Consider the following 23456-nt stretch of genomic DNA (forward strand, 5'->3'; position numbering starts at 1 on the left):
TGTGTGTGTGTGTGTGTGTGTGTGTGTGTGTGTGTGTGAAGCTCTTTATATGAGGCCAATGGTTACACGAAAACAACAACAACATGCAATATGTATCACCCTTCAACATTTCAACATAAACTCTCTCTCTCTCTCTCTCTCTCTCTCTCTCTCTCTCTCTCTCTCTCTCTCTGTGTGTGTGTGTGTGTGTGTGTGTGTGTGTGTGTGTGTGTGAATCAGAACCAGTTCTATCTTTTAAGACGTGACGACACCCTATGGAGAGACGCCCTTGAGTCTGGAATATTATACACGCATTATCATAAAGCGCTTGCGTTTGTACAATAGAGCAGGCCATTTCACAGCTCCGTCACAAAGATTCCTTTTAGAGATTGCTTTTTAGAGACACCCTTTACCCATATATCCCACTGCCGCTCCCCTCCCCGACCCCCACTGCACACAAACACCAGTCCCCTTTGAATTTTTGTTTGGGTTTTTATGTATAGATATGTTTCCTTACTTTTAGCCTGTTGGCGTGTGCTTGTTCACAGCATGATAAGCAGAGTTAATAGCCCTATGTCTGTTGTCATTTATCTGTATTGCTTTAACTCTTTCCATACGAACGGCGAAAGAGACGACGTTAACAGCGTTTCACCCCAATTACCATCATCAAAATATTGCAAGCGGAAGGCTCTTATACTGAAGCCGGTGAATGTTGACAAAGAATACCACAATTCTGACGACGAAGGCTAAAGGTTGGGTCATTCAGACACCCACTGGACATCCGAGGGGTCTGTGTAGAGGAGAAGAGAGGACTGGCTGTACTGAGTGAGTTAACTCTTTTCAGCCCTAAGTCTGATGACTGGTTTCTGTATAAGCAATATGATTTCACTCGAGACTCTAATGTATTGAAAAGGGGAGAGCGAGGGAGAGATTCGAATGGCTAAATAACCAAAACCGTTTTTACACGAAAATACTTCTCTCTTTTTTTCTCTCTCTCTTTTTTTTTTTTTTTTTTTTTTTTGTTGTTGTTGTTGTTTGTTTTTGGTTTGGCCGACTGACAGAGATTCCGGACGAAAGCGTCGATATTAACATCCAAAAGTTAAAGTCAGTCACATCTTAACGAGAGTCTCATAGCCTCCTCTTCCCATCCAACTCCATGTAGAGATGTTCAGTTCCCTGACTGGGTTTCACTAACAGTGTTAGCAGCGGCAAGTTTGCTTTGCATCAAAAATATATGGTGTTCCCTGGAACATTCGCTACGCAAAGCTAAACAGCGCTGCTCAGATCGCTTATGGCCTACCGTCAGAAATATGCTCACGTCATTTTCCGCGTTCCCAGATTCAAACAATCCGCGTTTGACCGCCGCTCTGTCTGGCTGTCAGGAGGAAGGTGGCAGAATGGTTAAGACGCTCAGCTCCCTCGAGTCCATGAGGGTGTGGGTTCGAATCCCGCTCTCGCCCCTTCTCCAAAGTTTCACTGGAAAATCAACTGAGTGTCCAGTCATTCGGATGAGACGATAAACCGAGGTCACGTGTGCGGCACACATTTGGCGTTCTGAAAGAGAACCCATGACAACGAGAGTGTTGTCCTCTGGCAAAATTCTGAAGAAGAAATCCACTCTGATAGGTACACAAATATATAGACACCCACTCAAGGCCTGGTTAATTAAGCGCGTTGGGTTATGCTGCTGGTCAGGAATCTGCCTAGCAGATGTGGTGTGGCGTATATTGATATGTCCGAACGCGGTGACGCCTCCTTGAGAGACTGAAACTGAATCTGTATCTGGCTGTTATACTGGCTCGTATCCTGCAACGAGCTCCCACTGTCGACTTGTCACATCTGTACACTCAGTTCCGTGAAGTGTCCTTAAAACCCACCTCTTCCACCCGTTCCTAACCACAGTTTTTCACTGACTGTCAGCGTACACACAGGCCTTCAAAGTTGTAAGTTTTATCTTTTAGTTTGATTCATTACTTTGAATTAGTGTCCAGCGAGCGATTTGTGCACAAGATTCAGCGCTACACACACACACACACACACACACACACACACACACACACACACACACGTCTTATGTTGTGTTCTTATCAGTTAAGACCTGGCGAATGAAAACCAGCCTACCACAACGACCAAACAGAATCGCGCCCAAGATCTATAATTCACACAAGAAATGCACTGCGCCAGTCCGAGGTTGTTGGGTCGTAATCGATCGTCGGTTAGTTCATCTTGTTTCCTTGATGAAATACATTATTGATTGAACAGCTGGCGTCCAGGGAAGACACACCGAATGAATCACTGTATGTAACGGCTATCATGTCCTCATACTAAAATGAATTGTAGTACCCTTGTGGAAACCGGACAACTGTTTCAAGGGGGTGGTTAACTCACTCAGTACGGCCAGTCCTCTCTTCTCCTCTACACAGACCCCTCGGATGTCAAGTGGGTGTCTGGATGACCCAACCTTTAGCTTCCGTCGTCAGAATTGTGGTTTTCGTTGTCAAAATTTACCTCTTCAGTATAAGAGCCTTCCGACTGCAATATTTTGATGATGGTAATTGGGGTGAAACGCTGTTAACGTCGTCTCTTTCGCCTTTCGTATGGAGAGAGTTAATCTTTCTGTGTGCCATAAGTCCAGTGTGCAACATGCGCTCATAGAAGAGTTCATGGCAAGAAAGGAGTTGGCTATTGAAAAATAAAAAGCATCTGTTATGAAAGTAAACCACTGCACATACCAGGGGAGAGAAGAGAGTGACGCTCCTTTTGAAAAATGCAACCTGAACTTCAGAGTATTCTTCGATGAAAAAAAAATGAAAGAGAGAGAAAGAGATCGACAATGAAATCATTTCTGTTTTTCTCAGAGCAAGATTTTTCATCAGAGCGTCCGAGGGATTCTTCGCTGTCCCTGGTTACATTGATCATATATCGTGTCATAAATGTGTCTTGGCCTCGGGTGGGGTGGCGTGGAGACAGATCGAGCTTCAGGCTGGCTTTATCTCTGCCCGACCTTCTCTTTAAGCATTGGATGTTTTTACAACGAATTCCTATCTGTAAGCCTGCTTGTTTCTGTCTCTCAGCTGTCTGTCTTGTTTGATTTTGGTTTTAGTGTTGTTGTTTTGCTATAGATTTTGCTCATAAGTCTACTCATTCATCCATCACGGATGATTTGAGATGAAAGAAAGGGTTTTGCGTTTGAAGTAGAAGGCAGAAAAATATGAGATAACGAGAGGAACAAGCACACACACACACACACACACACACACACACACACACACACACACAGTGAGTTGGGGATGTTATTAAAGTCACTTCAAAAGAACTCTCAAAGCGGTGTGAGTTTTAAAGAAGGGATGAAATAAAAATGCGTGCACTCAAAGCACATCCTTGTTAGAGTCTAACCATTTAGGGGACTGGAAAGAACAGAGCTGTAACCACTTGAGGGGACTGAAAAGAAGAGAGCTCTAACCACTTGAGGGGACTGAAAAGAACAGAGCTCTAACCACTTAGGGGACTGAAAAGAACAGAACTCTAAACACTTAGGGGACTGAAAAGAACAGAGCTCTAACCACTTGAGGGGACTGAAAAGAAGAGAGCTCCTACCACTTAGGGGACTGAAAAGAACAGAACTCTAAACACTTAGGGGACTGAAAAGAACAGAGCTCTAACCACTTAGGGGACTGAAAAGAGCAGAGCTCTAACCACTTAGGGGACTGAAAAGAACAGAACTCTAACCACTTAGGGGACTGAAAAGAACAGAACTGTAACCACTTGAGGGGACTGAAAAGAACAGAACTGTAACCACTTGAGGGGACTGAAAAGAACAGAACGTTCAGGTTCCTGTTACTTTGTGCATTTAATTTTATGCAGAGTTCTTTGGTTTTTGGATTTTGTTCACGGTTGGCCGTGTCTCGTGCACTTCACGGACAATCCCTCCACTTCCAGTACTGTTTGGAAAATTCGTGTCGGACTCCGATGTTGGTCAGTTCATGGGGATGGTCATATGAGGGACGCAGTAGAGGTCTCCACTGCAAAGAAGATGCCTTCTCAGTCTTCACGGCTGAATAATCAACGTCATCGTTGGGGAGTGGGTGTATTGCGTAACGTTAAATCCGAAGGCGCCATTGAACATTACCGCGTCAAGTCAGTAACCGCGCAGGATCTCCTCAGATGAGTTTGCTTGTTGATGTGATTGCTCGATCGTTGTTGTCTGATGGCATTGAGATTGCGATACTTGATTGACCCTAGGTGTGGCTGTGTGTGAGGACATGGGCATGGGCGGCGTTAGAGTAACGCTATTCGAACACACATTATATTTGTTTCTCTGTGTGTGTGTGTGTGTGTGTGTGTGTGTGTGTGTGTCGTTTGATACTTTAAATGTTTCTTTTTAGCAGCTTTGATAGCAATAAATCACCTCCATCCCTTCAAAAAAAAACGTTTCTCTCTCTGTCTATGTCTCCCTGTCTCTATTTCTCTGTCTCTCTCTCTCTGTCTGTGTGTGTCTGTCTCTGTCTCTCGCTCTCGCTCTCTGTCAAGTTTTTCGGCTGGAGGTGAAAGAGAAAATAACAAATCATCCACAACGTGTGATCGGCTTTGTGTTGCGATAATGTATTCCTTTCCTTGATTCCCTGTTTTTAACTCGTTTGCTTTTTTTGTTTTTTGTTCCTTTGCATCCAGAGCATCAGTGGACGCACAACTGAACACAACAGCAGCACACCGACAGTTACTAGACAGGCTCCAGTATCCTGGGTATGACTCTGGGGTCAGACCCTACCCGGGTAAGCTGAGTTCTTTCTTTCTGCCCTTCTTTCTTCCCGTCCTTCATTCTTTCCTTTTCGTTCTTTCTTTTATTTTTTTTTTTTTTAATTCTATTGTTGCGTTTTTACTTTGCGTCTTCCGGTCTTCTTTCTTTGCTGTGTTTTCTTTCTTTCTTCACTCACTTTTCTTGTTTTGTTCGCTCCTTCCTGCATTTCTGTCTTAATTTTGAGACTTGGCTTTATCTTTGCACTGAATTCTTCGGTCGGGATGAACAACACCACAAAAATGATTTCAGACTCTGACTATGATCAGATGGTCGGATGTTGTTTTTTTTGTTGTTTTTTGTTGTTGTTGTTGTTGTTTGTTTTTTTCTTCTTTCACCTGTGCAAGCAAGGTGAGTCTTTGTAATCGTCTGGTATTGGTTCTCTGTGTGTCTGTCTGTCTGTGAGCACGTTTGACTGCGGTAAACAAGGGCAAGTAGTACAGTTCAGAGGGCATCAGTCAAGTCATTAGTAAAACAGAAAAAAAAAGCTCAGTGGCGCACACGCCTCTTACCCAGTTTTCATCAAACTTGATATAGTGGCTGGCCATAATGGTAGCGTGATCCCTGCTGAAATTCAACGTCAGATATGAAGATCATGATCATAGTTACTATGGCAGATAATTAACTCTTCTTCTTCTTCTTCTTCTGCGTTCGTGGGCTGCAACTCCCACGTTCACTCGTATGCACACGAGTGGGCTTTTACGTGTATGACCGTTTTTACCCCGCCATGTAGGCAGCCATACTCCGTTTTCGGGGGTGTGCATGCTGGGCATGTTCTTGTTTCCATAACCCACCGAACGCTGACATGGATTACAGGATCTTTAACGTGCGTATTTGATCTTTTGCTTGCATATACACACGAAGGGGGTTCAGGCACTAGCAGGTCTGCACATATGTTGACCTGGGAGATCGTAAAAATCTCTACCCTTTACCCACCAGGCGCCATCACCGTGATTCGAACCCGGGACCCTCAGATTGACAGTCCAACGCTTTAACCACTCGGCTATTGCGCCCGTCACTTATAATTAACAACAGGGAAAGCGTGAAGGTACAAAAGAGATGAGGCCCTGTTTGGGTTGGTTTTTTTTAGGTTTTTTTTTAATTTGGTAATCCCTTTAGTCGATTGAGTGGTTTTCTCACGGGAGTCTCCCCTGTCTTGTTTTCAGTTTATTCACACACGTGGGTGATTTGAGACGTTAACAAATCAACAATCTGTTTAGAACGTCAGCTACATGGTTGCAGTGTTAGCTGTTTATTTTTGAAGATGTTCCATTGCCTTGTTGCAGACGGGCAAGCTGTGACTGTGGAGGTGGATGTGGTGTTCGTTTCAGTGGGTCCTGTCAACGAGATGGACATGGTAAGAGATTTTGTTGTAACTCACTCAGTACGGCCAGTCCTCTCTTCTCCTCTACACAGACCCCTCGGATGTCCAGTGTGTGTCTGAATGACCCAACCTTTAGCTACCGTCGTCAGAACTGTGGTATTCTTTGTCAACATTCACCTCTTCAGTATAAGAGCGTTCCGCTTGCAATATTTTGATGATGGTAATTGGGATGAAACGCTGTTAACGTCGTCTCTTTCGCCGTTCGTATGGAGAGGGTTAATCTTAGGTGGATACTACTTTTAGCCTACTGTGTTTATCTGGTGGGTTCCACTCCTCTCTGTCTCTGTCTCTCTCTCTCCCTCCCAAACTCTCTTTGACTTTCTCTGCATCACCTTTTTTCTCACCCTTGGCGGAACGTCCACTGGCTGGCCTCAGCTGTGTTCCAAGGAAGTGTACGTACAGAAATGGCAAATTGACAGGGAAGATTTGAGAAACAAGGCACGTTGACAGGGGAGATTTGTGAAAGCTGCTTGTGATAGGCTGGAAATACCAGTCCAGGAAGAAAATATTAAAAGGCTGGTGACAGACTGCAGAAAAACGACAGATTGCAAACAAAAAGAGAGAGAGAGAGAGAGACTGTCCAAACATACAGACTACATGCAGCTACAGCTACAATTTTGTCTTTAATATTTGCTTGTACAGGTGCAGTTGATTTGTGTTCTCATCTGACGTAGTAATGATGCTTAAAGAATGACGGACATCACGCACTGCATTGTTGTTTACAGTTTTGTCCTGGTTTCTTTCATCTGGCTGGGTTTAAAAACGTTGTCATCGGACTCGGAAGCAAACAAGATATTTGAGTTTCCCCTTATCACTCTCTCTGTCTCTGTCTCTCTCTTCCTGTGTGTATGCGCGAGCGCGCGCGTGCGCGCGTGTGTGTGTGTGTGTGTTTGGAGGATGGGTAACGCCATGCAATGACAGTACACCCCTTTCTTTATCACAGTTTCCATATACATTTTCTTTTCCTTAAGATACGTATTTATATAGGACATACGATGCACCCGGTTAGAAAACCAGATCCTTGCCTTTTGCAACTCTTTCAATTTTCCCCCAGTACCTTACCTTTCCTTACCCGTACATGCCTAACCCGTGAAGAAAAGTCACTCAAGTACTGAACTGGAAACAGCGACAGTTTGATGATCGGTCGATGGCTAGAATTCCGGCGCTGCTGACGTAATGAAGGGAGGCCGGATGTGAATGACCGCAGGGCCCATACAAACTGTTGGAGACCGGAACACTTAACCTGTACGACTGGGGGTAATTTCCCGAAGAGCAGTTCCTGCTGCAAGTTTCATGGGCTGAAGGAAATGGTAGGCCGTTTACGTCGTCATCATCTGGAAAATGGCATTGCAGCTGGTGATTATTAGGACCTCCAGTGTTTCGATCAATCAACCAGTCCGTCAGTCAGCCATGCTGCAGCAGTCCAGTCAGCCGCGAAGACATTCCAAGAATGGGGCTTTTCGGAGTCCATTGTGAAGAAGAACAGCACGTTAATGACTTGTTGTGATCAATGCTGGACGTTCTTTACTTGCTGTGTGGGCCCTCAAACGGTCTTTCCGATCGGTTGGGTTTCTGATTGATAATAATAATAATGGTATTTATATAGCGCTGAATCTTGTGCAGAGGCAAATCAAAGCGCTTTCGCACCAGTCATTCACACGCATGCATAACTCGAAAACTGGAGAAACTGAAGACAAGGAAGAGGCAGGGAAGGGAGGCTATTTTGGGAAGAGGTGGGTTTTAAGGCCAGACTTGAAAAAGCTGAGTGTGGAGACTTGACGAAGCGAAAGAGGAAGTTCATTCCAGTTGCAAGGTCCAGAGACAGAGAAAGAACGGCGGCCAACAGTCGAGAGCTTGAATCTGGGTATGCGTAAACAGAGTGGATCCGAAGCTGATCGTAGTGAGCGAGATGGAGTGTAGAGGTGAAGGCAGCCACAGTGATAGGAAGGGGCTAATTTGTGAATACATTTATAACAAAGAGTACTGATCTTGTACTTTATTCTGTGTGAGACAGAGCCAGTGGAGATGTTGCAAAAGAGGAGTGATGTGCTCAGATCTTTTCTTTCTGAGGACCAGTCGAGTTTTGTATGCGCTGAAGGGACTGAATGGATGAAGCAGGCAAACCAGACAATAGAGAGTTACAGTAGTCAAGGCGAGAGAGAATGAGAGAAACGACAAGTGTAGATGTTGTGTCAATGGACAGATATTTCCGGATGGAACTGATGTGCCACAATTGACAGTAGCAGCATTGACATGTCTGACTGATAAATTTTTGCATGGACAGTGTGTTGTCAAGGACAACGCCGAGGTTCCTGACTGAACTGGAAAGAGGGATGGATGTACTGCCAAGTTTGATTGTGTCAGTTGTGATGGAAGAGAGTTTTTGTTTAGTTCCTATGATCATTGCTTCAGTTTTGAACTATGGAGATATCAGCACAAAACAGTATCATCTTCACTGTGCCACACCATTTATCGTCTCTGACTGTTGCCCTTCCTCACTCCAACCTCTCTCTCCCTCCGCCCGTCCCCCCGCACCCTTTCTCTCTCTCTCTCTCTCTCTCTCTCTCTCTCTCTCTCTCTCTCTCTCTCTCTCTGTGCAGTTCTTTCATTCACTTCGCATTCTCTGTTTCTATTTCTGTCGCTGTCTATCCCGTTTCTTTCCTGCATCCTTCTCAACGCCATAGCCTGCCACTCCCTCACGCTCTTACTCTCGCCATAACCCTCTCTTTTTGGTCCCCCCCCCCCACCCCCGACCCCCGCCCCCCTCCCCTCCGCCCCGACCCAGTAAATCACTCATGGGTTTCACTTCAGACGTGGGGAGCGTCCTTCTACCTGCGCCAAGAATGGACAGACGAGCGCCTGGTGCTGGAGGTGGGCAACGGGAACAAAGTGAAACTGGACAGGGGGCACGTCAGCAAGCTGTGGCTGCCTGACCTCTTCTTCCCCAACAGCAAGGAGGGCCGCAAGCACGTGCTGACCGTGCCCAACCACCTGATTTACGTCAACACGTCTACCGGCAGAGTTCTGTACAGTCAGAGGTATGGGGTGTACTGTGTGTGTGTGTGTGTGTGTGTGTGTGTGTGTGTACGCTGGTGTCGTTCTCGCTTGGGCATCGGGGAATAGGCGAACTGATAGGCGAAACGGTATGACACCTTCCTCACTCTACTTGTTCACCTAAGATCACCAATGTACTGATAGGCGAAACGGGATGACACCCCCTCACTCTGCTTGTTCACCTAGGATCACCAGTGTACTGATAGGCGAAACGGGATGACACCCCCTCACTCTACTTGTTCACCTAGGATCACCAATGTACTGATAGGCGAAACGGGGTGACACCCCCCTCATTCTGCTTGTTCACCTAGGATCACCAATGTACTGATAGGCGAAACGGGATGACACCCCCTCACTCTGCTTGTTCACCTAGGATCACCAATGTACTGATAGGCGAAAGGGGGTGACACCTCCCTCATTCTACTTGTTCACCTAGGATCACCAATGTATTGATAGGCGAAACGGGATGACACCTCCCTCATTCTACTTGTTCACCTAGGATCACCAATGTACTGATAGGCGAAACGGGGTGACACCCCCCTCATTCTACTTGTTCACCTTGGATCACCAATGTACTGATAGGCGAAACGGGATGACACCCCCTCACTCTGCTTGTTCACCTAGGATCACCAATGTACTGATAGGCGAAACGGGATGACACCTCCCTCATTCTACTTGTTCACCTAGGATCACCAATGTACTGATAGGCGAAACGGGATGACACCTCCCTCATTCTACTTGTTCACCTAGGATCACCAATGTACTGATAGGCGAAACGGGGTGACACCCCCACCCCCACCCCCCTCACTCTACTTGTTCACCTGCTATGTTCATACTTCTCTTCAAAGAAGTCCAAGGTATGAGAGCTGTGCAATGAGGCGGTATTTGCGTAATATGCACTTTCTGTTTATTAGGACGGCACAATCATGATCAAATTCTACCTTATTCTATTGTCCGTGTTTCATGGGGAAGGGTTTTTTTAATGGTTACAACATACAATGGAAACAATGAATTTACCTGTACAAAATCGGATATTGCTTGCTTAACATAATATGTTAGTGGGGTTTTGTTTTAGAACTTCAGTTTGGACCACATGCATGACCATACTGTTCATAACCGTGTGGTTATGATACGTTCTCCGAGAGAACTCATTATGGTTAGTGTGTTCACTTTGAATCATCAAAGTATTGATTTGTTGTGAAACTGTTTGTTTGATGTGTCGTTTCCTAATAATCACAAAGAAGACAACACACAGAACCTTTATATTTTTACTATCCAGTTCAGGTCAGTTATTCTCGGAGGAATCTTTCAAGTTCATTGGTATGACAAACGACGGGCGCAATAGCCGAGTGGTTAAAGCGTTGGACTTTCAATCTGACGGTTCCGGGTTCGAATCACGGCGGCGGCGTGAAGGGTGGTGATTTTTACGATCTCCCAGGTCAACATATGTGCAGACCTGCTAGTGCCTGAACCCCCTTCGTGTGTATACGCAAGCAGAAGATCAAATGCGCACGTTAAAGATCCTGTAATCCATGTCAGCGTTCGGTGGGTTATGGAAACAAGAACATACCCAGAATACACCCCTTTCCCCTGAAAGTGGAGTATGGCTGCCTACATGGCGGGGTAAAAACGGTCAAATACGTAAAAGCCCACTCGTGTACATACGAGTGAACGTGGGAGTTGCAATTCACGAACACAGAAGGAGAAGAAGAGTATGACGAACCAGTGCGTCCACACAGATTTTATTAACAAGTGCTATGCGGTTACAACAAAAGACTACGAGCTTAATGTTGCCATTAGTCTTATTCATTTCTAATGCTGTCTCTGGGAGGATCGCTTCCTCATTGTTCCAAAGATGGGGAATGTGTACCAGGACCTGTTTAAGTGGTGTTCAAGTTTGGAAACTACAAACACGGTCTCATTGTTCCTGTCGCGTGGTTATGACATGGTTCCTCTGGGCGTCTGTTTCATATTTGATGGGACTAGGCATACAGATTTCTCTAAAAGCTGACTGGTGTATTGGCTGACGGTATTGTTTTATTATTACAAGGACAACAGACATGTATCTTATTCATCTAAACTGCTGCTATCACACATTCCCGAAATATATGGTTTATTCAGGCGTTTCATCTGAAACGTTCCTCGACAGTAGGATTCAGGAATGTGTTGGGAAAAAGGGTTCAACTTTGATTCACGTAAATGAAGTGTAAACGAAATGTAAACGAAATGAGTCCAAGTATTGACCCAGTTTCGGTTGTCCACGCACGTGTGTGTGTGTGTGTGTGTGTGTGTGTGTGTGTGCGTGTGTGTGTGTGTGTGTGTGTGTGTGTGTGTCCGGTAAACATCAGCGCGGGCATTTTCAGTCATACTTTACGCCTATTGCTTTCTACACTGTTTGTATTAACTTACCCTTTTCAGTAAACAATATAGTAATTAAAGCCGATCCTGTTGAAATAGATCCGATTGATTTGTGTTGCTCGTTACCCCTCCTTTCTCATCTTTCACCCCTTCTCTTAGTTTAAAGTTCAGTTTGTTTGACTTCAGAAACACCGATCGCATGGGAGAGAAAATAAGGACGGCTACATTTGAGTGTTATCAGAGTTGCATGTCTGACGGATCTTCATGGAATAATGACTACCGACACAGATCATCATCGAATATTGGTAGCCATTGTTACTTAAAGATGGGTTTGAAAACGTACATTATACGGAAACAGGTTTTAGACCATTGAGTCCCATATCTTCATCGTCTTAGGTACAGATCCGCTGGAATGAAAAATAAACGGGGAAAATTACTCCCATAACCTCGCCCCCCAGACCCACCTCCAACTCTCCTCCTCAGGCCATGCCCCCCACCCTATCCTCACCACACCTTCTCCACAGTATCTGAAAGGAAAAAAAATCTTAAGGAGACGCGATTTGTTTCAAAGACTAACATGAAGAATGCTCCTTACCAAAGGAAAGAAAAGGAAACATGGAAACAAAAGTTTGATCTATTTTTTTTTCCCGTACAGACACACGTGAGAAAGGATTACACATAACCTGTTCTCCCTTCCTGTCTGGTTCTGTGTCATCATACCTTTGCATCACGCGATGTTGCTGGGCACGGAATTCAGTTGCATCATATTGCTCGGAGTTGTGTTACGTTGCATGGCTTCTGGTGCTTCACATCGCGCTGCGGTATGTCACATTCTGTCGCGTTACGTTGTGATATATCGCATTGCTAGGCATTGCGACTAATTGCTCCTCGCCTCATCACATCAGATTGATTGCATTGCATTGATTGCGCTGTCTCAGAGGATTTCTCAGTGACAAACATGGGATGTTCTCTCAAGAGAGAGAACGCAAACCCGCACACCAGAGCCACCCATCGTTCCTGTGCGCATGCTTGCTTCCCCTTTCAGGGTGGTATTTCTACTCGTGTTTGCCAAGGGTGATTGTCTTGATGTGATTTTTTTGTTTTACAAACACGAAACGTCTTCTGGGCGCAGTTACTCATTTTGTCTTCGTGTCTAAAAGACTATCGCCCACACTATCCAAGGTGAAGTGAAAGAAAAGAAATCTTTGTCTCGTCTTGCGCTTGGATTTTTTTATCCTGTCATTTCATCACTGAGGTGCTGTTCTTATTTCTTCTCTCTTTCCATAACATTGTCCTGCTCTTCTCTCTTTCCACAACACTGTCCTGCTCTACTCTCTTTCCATAACACTGTCCTGCTCTACTCTCTTTCCACAACACTGTCCTGCTCTTCTCTCTTTCCACAACACTGTCCTGCTCTACTCTCTTTCCACAACATTGTCCTGCTCTACTCTCTTTCCATAACATTGTCCTGCTCTACTCTCTTTCCATAACACTGTCCTGCTCTACTCTCTTTCCATAACATTGTCCTGCTCTACTCTCTTTCCACAACACTGTCCTGCTCTACTTTCTTTCCATAACACTGTCCTGCTCTACTTTCTGTCCATAACACTGTCCTGCTCTACTCTCTTTCCACAACATTGTCCTGCTCTACTTTCTTTCCATAACATTGTCCTGCTCTTCTCTCTTTCCACAACTTTGTCCCGCTCTTCTCTTTTTGAAACCATTTCATCTCTTTCCATTTGAAAAAGGTAACATTCTTCTCGCCTTCCTTTTAGAGATAGTGGTGTCGATTCCCTTGTAACAGAACGATGATCTTCTCTCATTGCAGTCAGAAAAGCTGACTATCTCATCTCTTTCAAACAAAGATGGTGACAGTATTCTCTCAACCCGTTGAAAGGGGTTGACCTAGTATTTCATACCATTGTAAACAATGACAGTTTGCTTTTTTTTTTTTTTTTTTTTTAGAGAGAGAGAGAATACTAGCAGTGCTACCATTTTCTGCATTTGTGGACTACTGCTACTTCCCCCTGCTGCTCTTGTTTCCACGTTTCTTCTTTGCATGTATGTCACAAGACAGTACGCTTGCTACTCCTTTGTGAAATGAAGATCATTGTTTTGCAGAATAACGGTGGTGCTGAACTGTGAAATGGATTTAATCAAGTTCCCCCACGACAACCAGACGTGTTATTTGAAAATGGAAAGTTGTGAGTGAATTCGTTTCTCAATCGCAAGATCATATCTTTGCTTTAATTCCACGGGAAAGTATAGTTTATTGTTAAGAACATCAGCGACAACAAACAATTTCAAGTATACACACGCGCGCGCACGAATACAAGTGCACAGACATGCACGCACACATGATGGACGGTGTTTAAAACCATTCAGAGCAAAGGCATGAGAAAAGGGTGATCACGTTTGTTTTTCTGTCTCCTATGTGCCGTGAAAAGATCGTTATGCGTAGTGCACGGTGATCTCTTGGGCATAACGTGTTTGATGGAAGCAGCTTGTCATTCATGTATAAGATTGTAGATTGGAAAGAAGTTGTCTTGATTGATCACAGATTTCATCTCTTGAACCAACGCTCGAACACAAAGCATTTGTATAGTGGAAATATACGTGTTTGCTTGTGTGTATTCATGCGGTGCGCGTCCGCATGTGTGTCTGATGGTGTGGTGCGTGCGTGTGTGTGCTGTCTTTGTTCCTGTTGCTGAACGGGGTGGCAGACAGCTTCACGACAGCAGACCTGTCGATGAGATGGTCGTCCTCCCGATCAGCCACCAGCCTCTTGCCTACAGCCAATATGCCAGACTTCTCTATCCAGGGCTTCACCACCATGGACTGCACTGCTACCTATGCCATAGGTGAACTGTTCTGGCACTGTCTTTCATCAGCAACTCACTTAACTGTCTTTTCACTGAAAACCCAGCATTAACTAAAGGGGTCGGGTGTTACATTCGTTGATTTAACGGCAGCTAGTGCTGGACTGAGCTCGTTTGTGATAGACATTCCAGTACGACTGAAGGATGTCTTTCTGGTTCCCCCGCTTTTCCATGACAATAGTTGTCACAATGATGAGTGGCAAGAGAGGAGACAGACTACAGCATGAAAAAATGCTACAATGTTAGAAACCAGAACCTGCACAGTGTACATTTCTGTCGTGTGTTTCACACAGGGAAAGTAAGAATGAAAACGTCGAGCAAAAATCGTCATGTTTCAAATCTTAAAAATAACGACCTTATTCATATCAGCTTCTGCATCTTTTATCCGTTCCTCTCTCTAATTGATCATCGGCACCAAATATAATCACCGTCATCATCAACACCAACAGCATCACTGTCATCATCGTTAAGTCTCTTCTTAATAAAGTATTTTGATAACATGGTTTGCAGCAAGAGAACGATGCAGCATGACTTATTATAGCAGTCTTCCCACCATAGGCTTTAGCAGCTAACTAATGCCCGGTCGTTTCCTTTCTCTCCCTGCAGGCACTTTCCCCTGCCTTCAAGCCACCCTGAGAATGAGCCGGCAGATCGGTTTCTACATCTTCCAGACTTACCTGCCTTCCGTCCTGACCGTCATCCTGTCCTGGGCCTCCTTCTGGATCGACCATGAGGCGGTGCCCGCCCGGATCTCTGTGGGTCTGTTGACAGTGCTGACCATCACCACTCAGCTCTCGGGATCCCGGGCACAGCTGCCCAGGGTGCCCTATATCAAGGTGATTGTAGGCCTGGATGGATATGCCCAGGGTGCCCTATATCAAGGTGATTGTAGACCTGGATGGATATGCCCAGGGTGCCCTATATCAAGGTGATTGTAGACCTGGATAGATATACCCAGGATGTTTATATCAAAGTTATTGTAGACCTCGATAGATATACCCAGGATGTTTATATCAAGGTGATTGTAGACCTGGATAGATATACCCAGGATGTTTATATCAAAGTGATTGTAGACCTTCATAGATATACCCAGGATGTTTATATCAAGGTGATTGTAGACCTGGGATAGATATACCCAGGATGTTTGTATCAAAGTGATTGTAGACCCGGATAGATATACCCAGGATGTTTATATGAAAGTGATTGTAGACCTGGATAGATATGCCCAGGGTATCCTATATGAAAGTGATTGTAGACATGTAAGCTAGGACTGATAGGGCTAGGTTGACAGCTGCCCAGTGTGTTTATATCAAGGTGACTGCAGATCAGAAACAGGTCATAAGGTGGGTTTTGTGCATGTCCAGCTGACCTGGGCAAATGAATTACTATTGTGAACAAAAACTGAGCACATACTAACAGTGCGCCCAGACAATAATTTGGAAATGAGACTGCTTAAAGAAGTCCACCATCTACTGTTAAACTGACGAAGAACAGTCAGCTTTTTCCGATGATATCACGAAACTGACGGACAGCCGCTTGCATCTGTCCCCTGCCTTCAATGTTGATCACGTTACACGTGCTACTATCTGTCTGGCAGGCTATAGACGTGTGGATGTCGGCCAACTTGGTGTTCGTGTTCGCTGCCTACATGGAGTACGCTGCGGTCACCGTGCTGTCCAGAAAGTACAAAAAGAACTTGAGCAGAAGCAAGTTTGCCGAACAGCAGAATGACAAGGTGAGCAGCAATAAGTCAGCCGAGCACAGTGAGGACCAAGTCATTGATCGTTGGTCTGGGTGGGTTATTATTATTTTTTTTTAATTACTATTATTTATTTAGTTAGTTATTCATTTAGTTGTTTTTTGTTGTTGTTTTGTTGTTTGTTTGTTTTTCTACGCTTAAAGTTGACTTCATCAAGTTTTTGCGCCTAAAACATATCATAATTAGTAGTAGTACTTCTTGTTTATGTATTTTTCTTTTCTTTTTTTTCTTTTTTTTTCAAGGCCTGACAAAGCGCGTTGGGTTACGCTGCTGGTCAGGCATCTGCTTGTCAGATGTGGTGTAGCGTATATGGATTTGTCCGAACGCAGTGACGCCTCCTTGAGCTACTGAAACTGAAAGTGAAACTGACTGGGGATGAACAACTTATCAGTCGCTGCTGGAAGATCAGGATGCTGACAGCAAGAGTTTCGGTAGACTTAGGAGGCAAGATAGAGTTTTTATTTACTCCATCGACAGGTAGACAGACCGACTGGTTGGCCGACTTACTGGCTGGCTGACCAACTGGCTGACTGACCGACATACCAGGGGTGTAAATTTCACCCGTTTAGTCCCTCGTTTAGTCCTAGACTTCGCATAGTCGGGCTCCATGAATAGTTTACAACGCGTTTTAGTCCGAGACAACTGAAATAGTCTCGGACTTCCTTCAAAGTCCCGGTCCATGAATTAGACCCCAGCATACTGACTGACTGGCTGGCTGAAGAGCTGGTTGGCTAACTGGTTAGCTAGATTACCAGTTAGTTTTCAAGTAGACTGACTATTGTATTGGTAGGGTGTCATTTGAATGGTTGGCTAGTCCACCAGTCGGTAGACTGATGATTGATAGACCTCAAAAGTGCCTTGTTACATGGTTCCCTCCACTTCTTAAACAGTTTGTAAGATGACATACAATTGGTAGATTAGTTGGATAGTGCATCAGTCAGTCGGTCAGTCGATCGTTCGTTTGATCTTTCAATCATTCGATTTATCAGTCTGTTGACGAATTCATTCATTGATTTCTTATAGAATATCATCTTTCAGTAAACAAAGGGCAGATACCTAGTGGCTGACTTTAGCATACACGTGCCTTTACTGTGTGCACATGCATGTGTACGTGTGTGTGTGTTTATGTATGTATATATATTTATGAATCTTCTTCTTCTTCTTCTTTTTCTTCGTTCGTGGGCTGCAACTCTCACATTCACTCGAATGTACACGAGTGGGCTTTTACGTGTCTGACCGTTTTTACTCCGCTTTGTAGGCAGCCATACTCAGGGGAGTGCATGCTGGGTATATTCTTGTTTCCATAGCCCACCGAACGCTGACGTGGATTGCAGGATGCTTAACGTGCATATTTGATCTTCTGCTTGCGTATACACACGAAGGGGGTTCAGGCACAAGCAGGTCTGCACATCATTATGTTGACCTGGGAGATCGAAAAAATCTCCACCCTTTACTACCAGGCATCATTACCGAGATTCGAACCCGTGACCTTCAGATTGAAAGTCCAACGCTTTAATCACTCGGCTGTTTTACCCATCATATATAATGTGTGTGTGTGGGGGGGGGCGGGGTGCGTGCGTGCGTGCGTGCTCATGCGCTCAGAATTTCTTTGTATTCGCCATCATTAGATATCTTGAAACTTTCTAATGAAATTACCAAATTAATAGTATGCACCTGATGACTTTCAGCGTGTGTGTGCCTGCACGTGCTTACCAACGAAGCAGGTATCGAATCCACCTCCTTCCCCTTCTTTCCACCCTGTCAGTGACAGTTCAGAAAATGCCACCTTCAACGCCATCACATTCGAAGAAAATGTTGTTACCGAAAACACCTCCATCTCAGCCGAACCCACCGTCCCAGACAGCCCTGCCGGAGAGGCCTCCAGACAAACCAAGGCCACCAGGGCTCCATCCCGGTCACAGCTGGACAGTAAGGACACGGGCCGCAGAGTGGACAAGATGTCCCGGGGGTTCTTTCCTTTGGCCTACGCCATATTCAACATTGTGTACTGGTTGTACTATTTGGTAGTGACTTGAACGTGGAATGGTGGAAGAGTGTATGCATGTGTGTACGTATATTTCAGCAAAACATTGGATAACTGGAAAGCTCTTCAAGTTTATTAAAAGTATGTACAGTGCAGTTGAAGCAAGGATTAGATATGGTGACGAATTTGCAGACTGTATGAACTGTACAAATGGAGTGAAACAGGGTGCTATCTGTAGTTGTATTTTGTTCTCATTATTTCTAAATGACTGAGCATTATGATGCCTATATTCTTTTTATATCTTTATTGTTTTTATGTCACCTTTTTTCATCTATCTTGTTAGAAGCTGATGGATCAAGGAAGACATGGTGCTAGATCCACAGCTGATTTGATGAATTTGTTTACATTGTTACATACTGATGATGTCTTGCTCTCGTAGACAGTTATTGGTCTTTCAGACGCAACTAAATAAATTGAAAAAGTTCATTTCTTGAATTTCAGTTTAAAGTGATATCGTTGTCTCTTTTAGGAAAGGAGTTATTTTGCAAAGAGGGAAAGTTGTGTACGATATGTTTCTGTTATGCCAGGTGCTGATGCTTATAAATAACTTATTTGAGTTTTGAAGCTGCATGCACATATTTTTCTAATAATTATAGTAGCATAGCTTAGAATACACTACTTCTGATTATGAACATACTGTTTTTGTTGGTCAGTTATTTTCTGGACTTTTTTATTTCGATTTTTAATATTCGGAATCCATCGTACAGTTCGGTTCAGAATTATGGGTTTTTTTTATTAGGTTACTGTTGTTCAGTGTGAATCTGTTCATTTATTTGGAATTTAAACGTTTTGAGGAGCCAAGATGATTTAGTTCATTGAGAGAAAGATGTCCAATTTGTATAAATTCTGCAGTAAGTTGTGTTTGCTTTTGGTTGAAATTATCGAATATGAATGATGATAGACAACTCGATAAATCTTAGTTTGTTTGATACCATTTATATGAGAAAGTTTTTATCAAATATATGAACATGTGCTTGTGAATTTTGATTTCAAATTCGATGCAGTTGTATATATGAGTGTTTCTTGCAGCCAGTAAAAAGAACATGTTTTTTTGAAAACTTTTCGTCAGCGCTTTGTAGACTGTAGATTGCAAAACTGGGAAGATTATATCCAATAAAGTGATAGATTACATTTATCTAGCTCATATACATCAACGCATTTTGTGAAGAGTTATTGTTTGTCGAATATGGACAGACATCTGGATTTATTTTAACGAGATTTGGTCATCCTGAGAGTAATATGCACAGTCACCGCAACAAAAGTGCACACAATTTTGAGACGTTGTGTTTTTTGTGCAAGGAATCAAATGAAGATGGAGTTCATGTTGTTTTGAAGTGTCCTGCGCTGAATACTCTCTTTGAAATTTATTTTATTCCAAGGAGTATTATGAGTGTCCATGTTTGTTCACATTTTGTTCATTGATAGTATCTGCTGATGTTATTATACGTAATCTGTATATAAAGCTTTTAGATTCAGAGATATAGTGTTGTCTTCATTCAAGTTGCAAGAACAGATGCACAGACGCAAACAGTACTGGTGTTATTGCAAATTTAATTATTGGTCATGTGTTTCAACTGTTTACTGTGCTTATGACAGTGTGTATTCATACATAGTTATGTATGTATATATGTGTCAGTGTCTGTTATGTATGTATATGTGTGTCAATGTCTTTTTTCTATGATCTTTCCCATCATTTTTGTGTTTACTTTGAATATATATTTTTACTCTCTTCCCTGAGAGTTGGATTAAAGGGAGTGTGTATTCACTTTCCCCTTCCATCCTTAAACAGATTCATTAATGTACTTTCTCTCTCGTTCCTCAGTGGGCGTGTGTGTGTGATATATATATATATATATATATATATATATATATATATATATATATATACATACATGTCCCTCCCTTCACCCTCCCTCCCTTCTTTCCCTCTCTGTTTCTCCCCCTACCTCCCCCACCTCTCTCTCTCTCTCCTTCTGTCTGCAATCTCTCTCACTGTGCTCTGACTTTGAGTCTCCCAAGGACATAAATTTTTATCCTCCTACCCCTCCCCTCAACCTTATAGTGATGATCTCTGTGCTAGTCTTTCGGATTTCAGAGGTCCCTTCCGCAGCATGAATTTAGCGCATAAAAAAGAACGTGCGGCAACGAAAAGATAACTCTGTGCAGCCCCATCCCCCCCGCCCCCATTTCCCCTTTGACCCTCCCACTCCCTAAAACAATAAATAGATAAATGAAAATATTGATAGGAAAAAAAAATGAACGGTATGCGCTCCCATGGTGGGAGCAGCCTGAATTTCAGAGAGAGAAATCACTTTAGACAAGAGAAATACAGTGCAGCACAACTTAATTTTAAATCGCTGCTCCCTCCTACCCGCCTGTGCCTTCTCCCCTTTGCCCTTGCTTCCCCCCCTCCCCCTCCCCCTTTTTTCCATGTTTTCATCATTTGTTTAAAGATTGTAATGCTGTGTTTCATGGTTTGATATTTGTGTATTAAGAAATAATATTGTTGTGTAATTTATTATGTTTTATAAACCAGTCTGTGATATGCATAGTGGTATTAGTAGCAGCATACAGCAGTACTCCAGTGTCATGATGTGTTGAAGATTTCCTCTTACTTATCAGCATTCCATAATAATGTATTTCATCATGACATATTGCATCAACCCTGTATCATTCATTGACGCAGGAAGCTTGTTTTTACATCATCCACAAACATAGCCCCATGCTGTTGCTGTGTGTCATGGTAGCACCCTGAATTGCCCCTTCTTGGTAACAGACAGAAGAGACATTTTCATGATCGCTGAAACATATAAGCAATATACTGATAATGGTTTTGATTAGAAGCTTGGAAAGGCCCACCTATTCATTCACAATTGCCGATTTATTTGATGGTAAACTTGAACTTTGATACGGTCACAAGAAAAAAGTACAACTTCTTTCATTATAAAGAACATAGTGTGAAAATAAAGAAGATTTTAATGTTAGTCTTCGATGTAAACGTGAACTTTATAAAGTCACAAGGGGAAATAAAGTCCAGCTTCTTTCTTTATGAAGAAAGTAGCATGAAAATAAATAAGATATATTGTTAGTCCACATATCCTTGAGCCAGGTGCACTGAAGTCTGATTGAAAAAACCATGGCTTTCAGCAGTACAGCTTGGTGTGGGAATACCGCTGTAAAATCACTTGTTCCCTCTGTGTTGCTGTGATAAATGCTCAAGTAATGTATTCATTCAACTGCCTGTGATTTTTTTTTCAGTGCTGTGATGAGGTGATTTTCTTGCTTGCTAGTATTACGCACATATGCGCATGTTAACAGGGGACTGAAGGTTAGGCAGGTGGGGGGAGTTGCTATCTCTCGGCTTGTTTGTTTGTGTGTGTGTGTGTGTGTGTGTGTGTGTGTGTGTGTGTTCATTCAGTTACATGCGTGAATGGGTGATAGTAAGCAAATACCTGTGTATGCATTAGTGAGTGTATATGTGCGTGTGCATGAGTGCCTGCATGCATGCTAGCATGTATAAATGTGTAGTTTGGGGAGGGGGCATTACAGCATGCTTGATTTGTTAATTGCATGTTATAGCATTTAGTTTTGCAGTATATTTATAGACTTTTTAGCCATTGGTGTTGTTTCTTAAGTTGTTATATTTTTCTTACATGAATTTTTCCTTGTACATAATGGGGGTTGATATGTACATAGTATTCAAGGAGGGATGTGCGGGTTATTCTTTTATTATTATTTTTATTTCACTTTTTTACCTGTTTTCAAGACTGGAATTAGACTAAATGAAATGTTCTTTTTTAAAAAAAAACTGTTTGAAGCAACAATAAAGTCTTTCAATGATATTTGCTTTGATTTCAAAAGTTACAAGAATGGATGAAAGGGCTTGGTTTTTTAATATGTGTGAGCTTAATAAAGACAGCTGTATATATTGCAACCTTGCAGATAACTAATCAAGAAATATATATACCTTATCAGATTATCATATAGTATTCTATCATACTTCAGCTACAGCTGCTTTCTGAGTGTGGATTTCAGGCAGCTCTCCCTGGGGAGAGCATGTTGACAAAGTCCAGCAACCCCCATTGTTTCTGAATTAAAGGACACTTTTGTATAGACTTCTGCAGGTGACAGCACTTTTGTTGCCATGGGTTGTTTTATGTGCACAGAATGTATACTGCACACGAAACCTCGGTTTATAGTCTCATCTGAAAGACTAGCACCCTCACCACAACTAAAGGGCTGGCGGAGGATGGAATATGGATGGAGTACATTATTTAGCGAGGCTTTATGAAGACATAAATGCCTGTTTTTTCTCCGGTTGATCCCTACCTTAATTTTCTGCCTATAAGACGCAACTTAGACTTTATTACTCATATCTGACCCCTGCGCCTTATCGGCTGTATGATCAAAAAAGAAAAATCCTTGTAGCCGAAACAAGTATTACATAGCATAGTCAGTTCACTAGACAAGATGTAGAGAGTAAGATGTGGGGTGTGCTGGAAGTTTACATTGATGATCACACTAATATGTGATTAGATAAAACAGTGGAAGAGCCCAGAAACTGAACCAACTGCTGCCGAAGGATTGTGGTTGTTGGAATTATCGATCTGCACTAAAAAAAAGGAAGAAAAAGAAAAGGGCACAATCATCTGTACTTTGGTAAGTGAACCATCCAACGAATCCTGCCGTTTTGGGTTGGTTTTTTTGTTTGTTTGTTTGTTTTTGTGGGGTTTTTTGGTGTGTGTTTTTTTTTTAGTTTGTTTGTTTGTTGTTTTTTAGGGGGAGCGGGGGGCGTATTTTTGTTGTTTTTAAACAAGATATAGCATTTTAGATAAAAATCAGTATTGCTAGTAATATTCAGAAAAGACTAAACAGGGTTTCTTTCAGCACATAATATGCGACAACCTCAGGTATACATTATGGGGGGGGGGGGGGGGAGTGAAATGAATTGCATGGATAATGACCATTCTACCTTACAACCCCGCCGGCCACACACAGGCATATCTGGGCTGGATAATAATAGTTATTACCTAGTAATACCAGATTTATTACTTCGTTAAGAATGAGAAGAACGCCTTTTTTTTAATTGAGAAAGTGTGTTTAAAACGATTCTAAGGTGTTTGCATTTTGATCGAGATTATACTTTTATTTCAACACATAACTATTGAAAATGATTGTACGCAGGCAACATCCTGATTCCGAAC

General features: G+C 43.0%; 1 protein-coding gene across 1 annotated transcript in view; it reads left to right on the forward strand.

The window, feature by feature from the left end:
- LOC143299822 (glycine receptor subunit alpha-2-like) overlaps window positions 1-22048 on the forward strand; it is a 31647-nt gene extending 9599 nt beyond the window's left edge. The window contains exons 2-9 of the mRNA XM_076613286.1: window positions 4651-4751; window positions 6061-6131; window positions 8970-9196; window positions 13692-13774; window positions 14294-14431; window positions 15056-15285; window positions 16047-16184; window positions 17897-22048. Of these exons, the coding sequence (XP_076469401.1) occupies window positions 4651-4751; window positions 6061-6131; window positions 8970-9196; window positions 13692-13774; window positions 14294-14431; window positions 15056-15285; window positions 16047-16184; window positions 17897-18244 (1336 nt within the window). The 3' untranslated portion in view covers window positions 18245-22048. The remainder of the gene's footprint in view (window positions 1-4650; window positions 4752-6060; window positions 6132-8969; window positions 9197-13691; window positions 13775-14293; window positions 14432-15055; window positions 15286-16046; window positions 16185-17896) is intronic.
- The last annotated feature ends 1408 nt before the right edge of the window (window positions 22049-23456 follow it).

Source organism: Babylonia areolata, chromosome 25 (assembly GCF_041734735.1).
Source record: "Babylonia areolata isolate BAREFJ2019XMU chromosome 25, ASM4173473v1, whole genome shotgun sequence".
Taxonomy (NCBI): domain Eukaryota; kingdom Metazoa; phylum Mollusca; class Gastropoda; order Neogastropoda; family Buccinidae; genus Babylonia; species Babylonia areolata.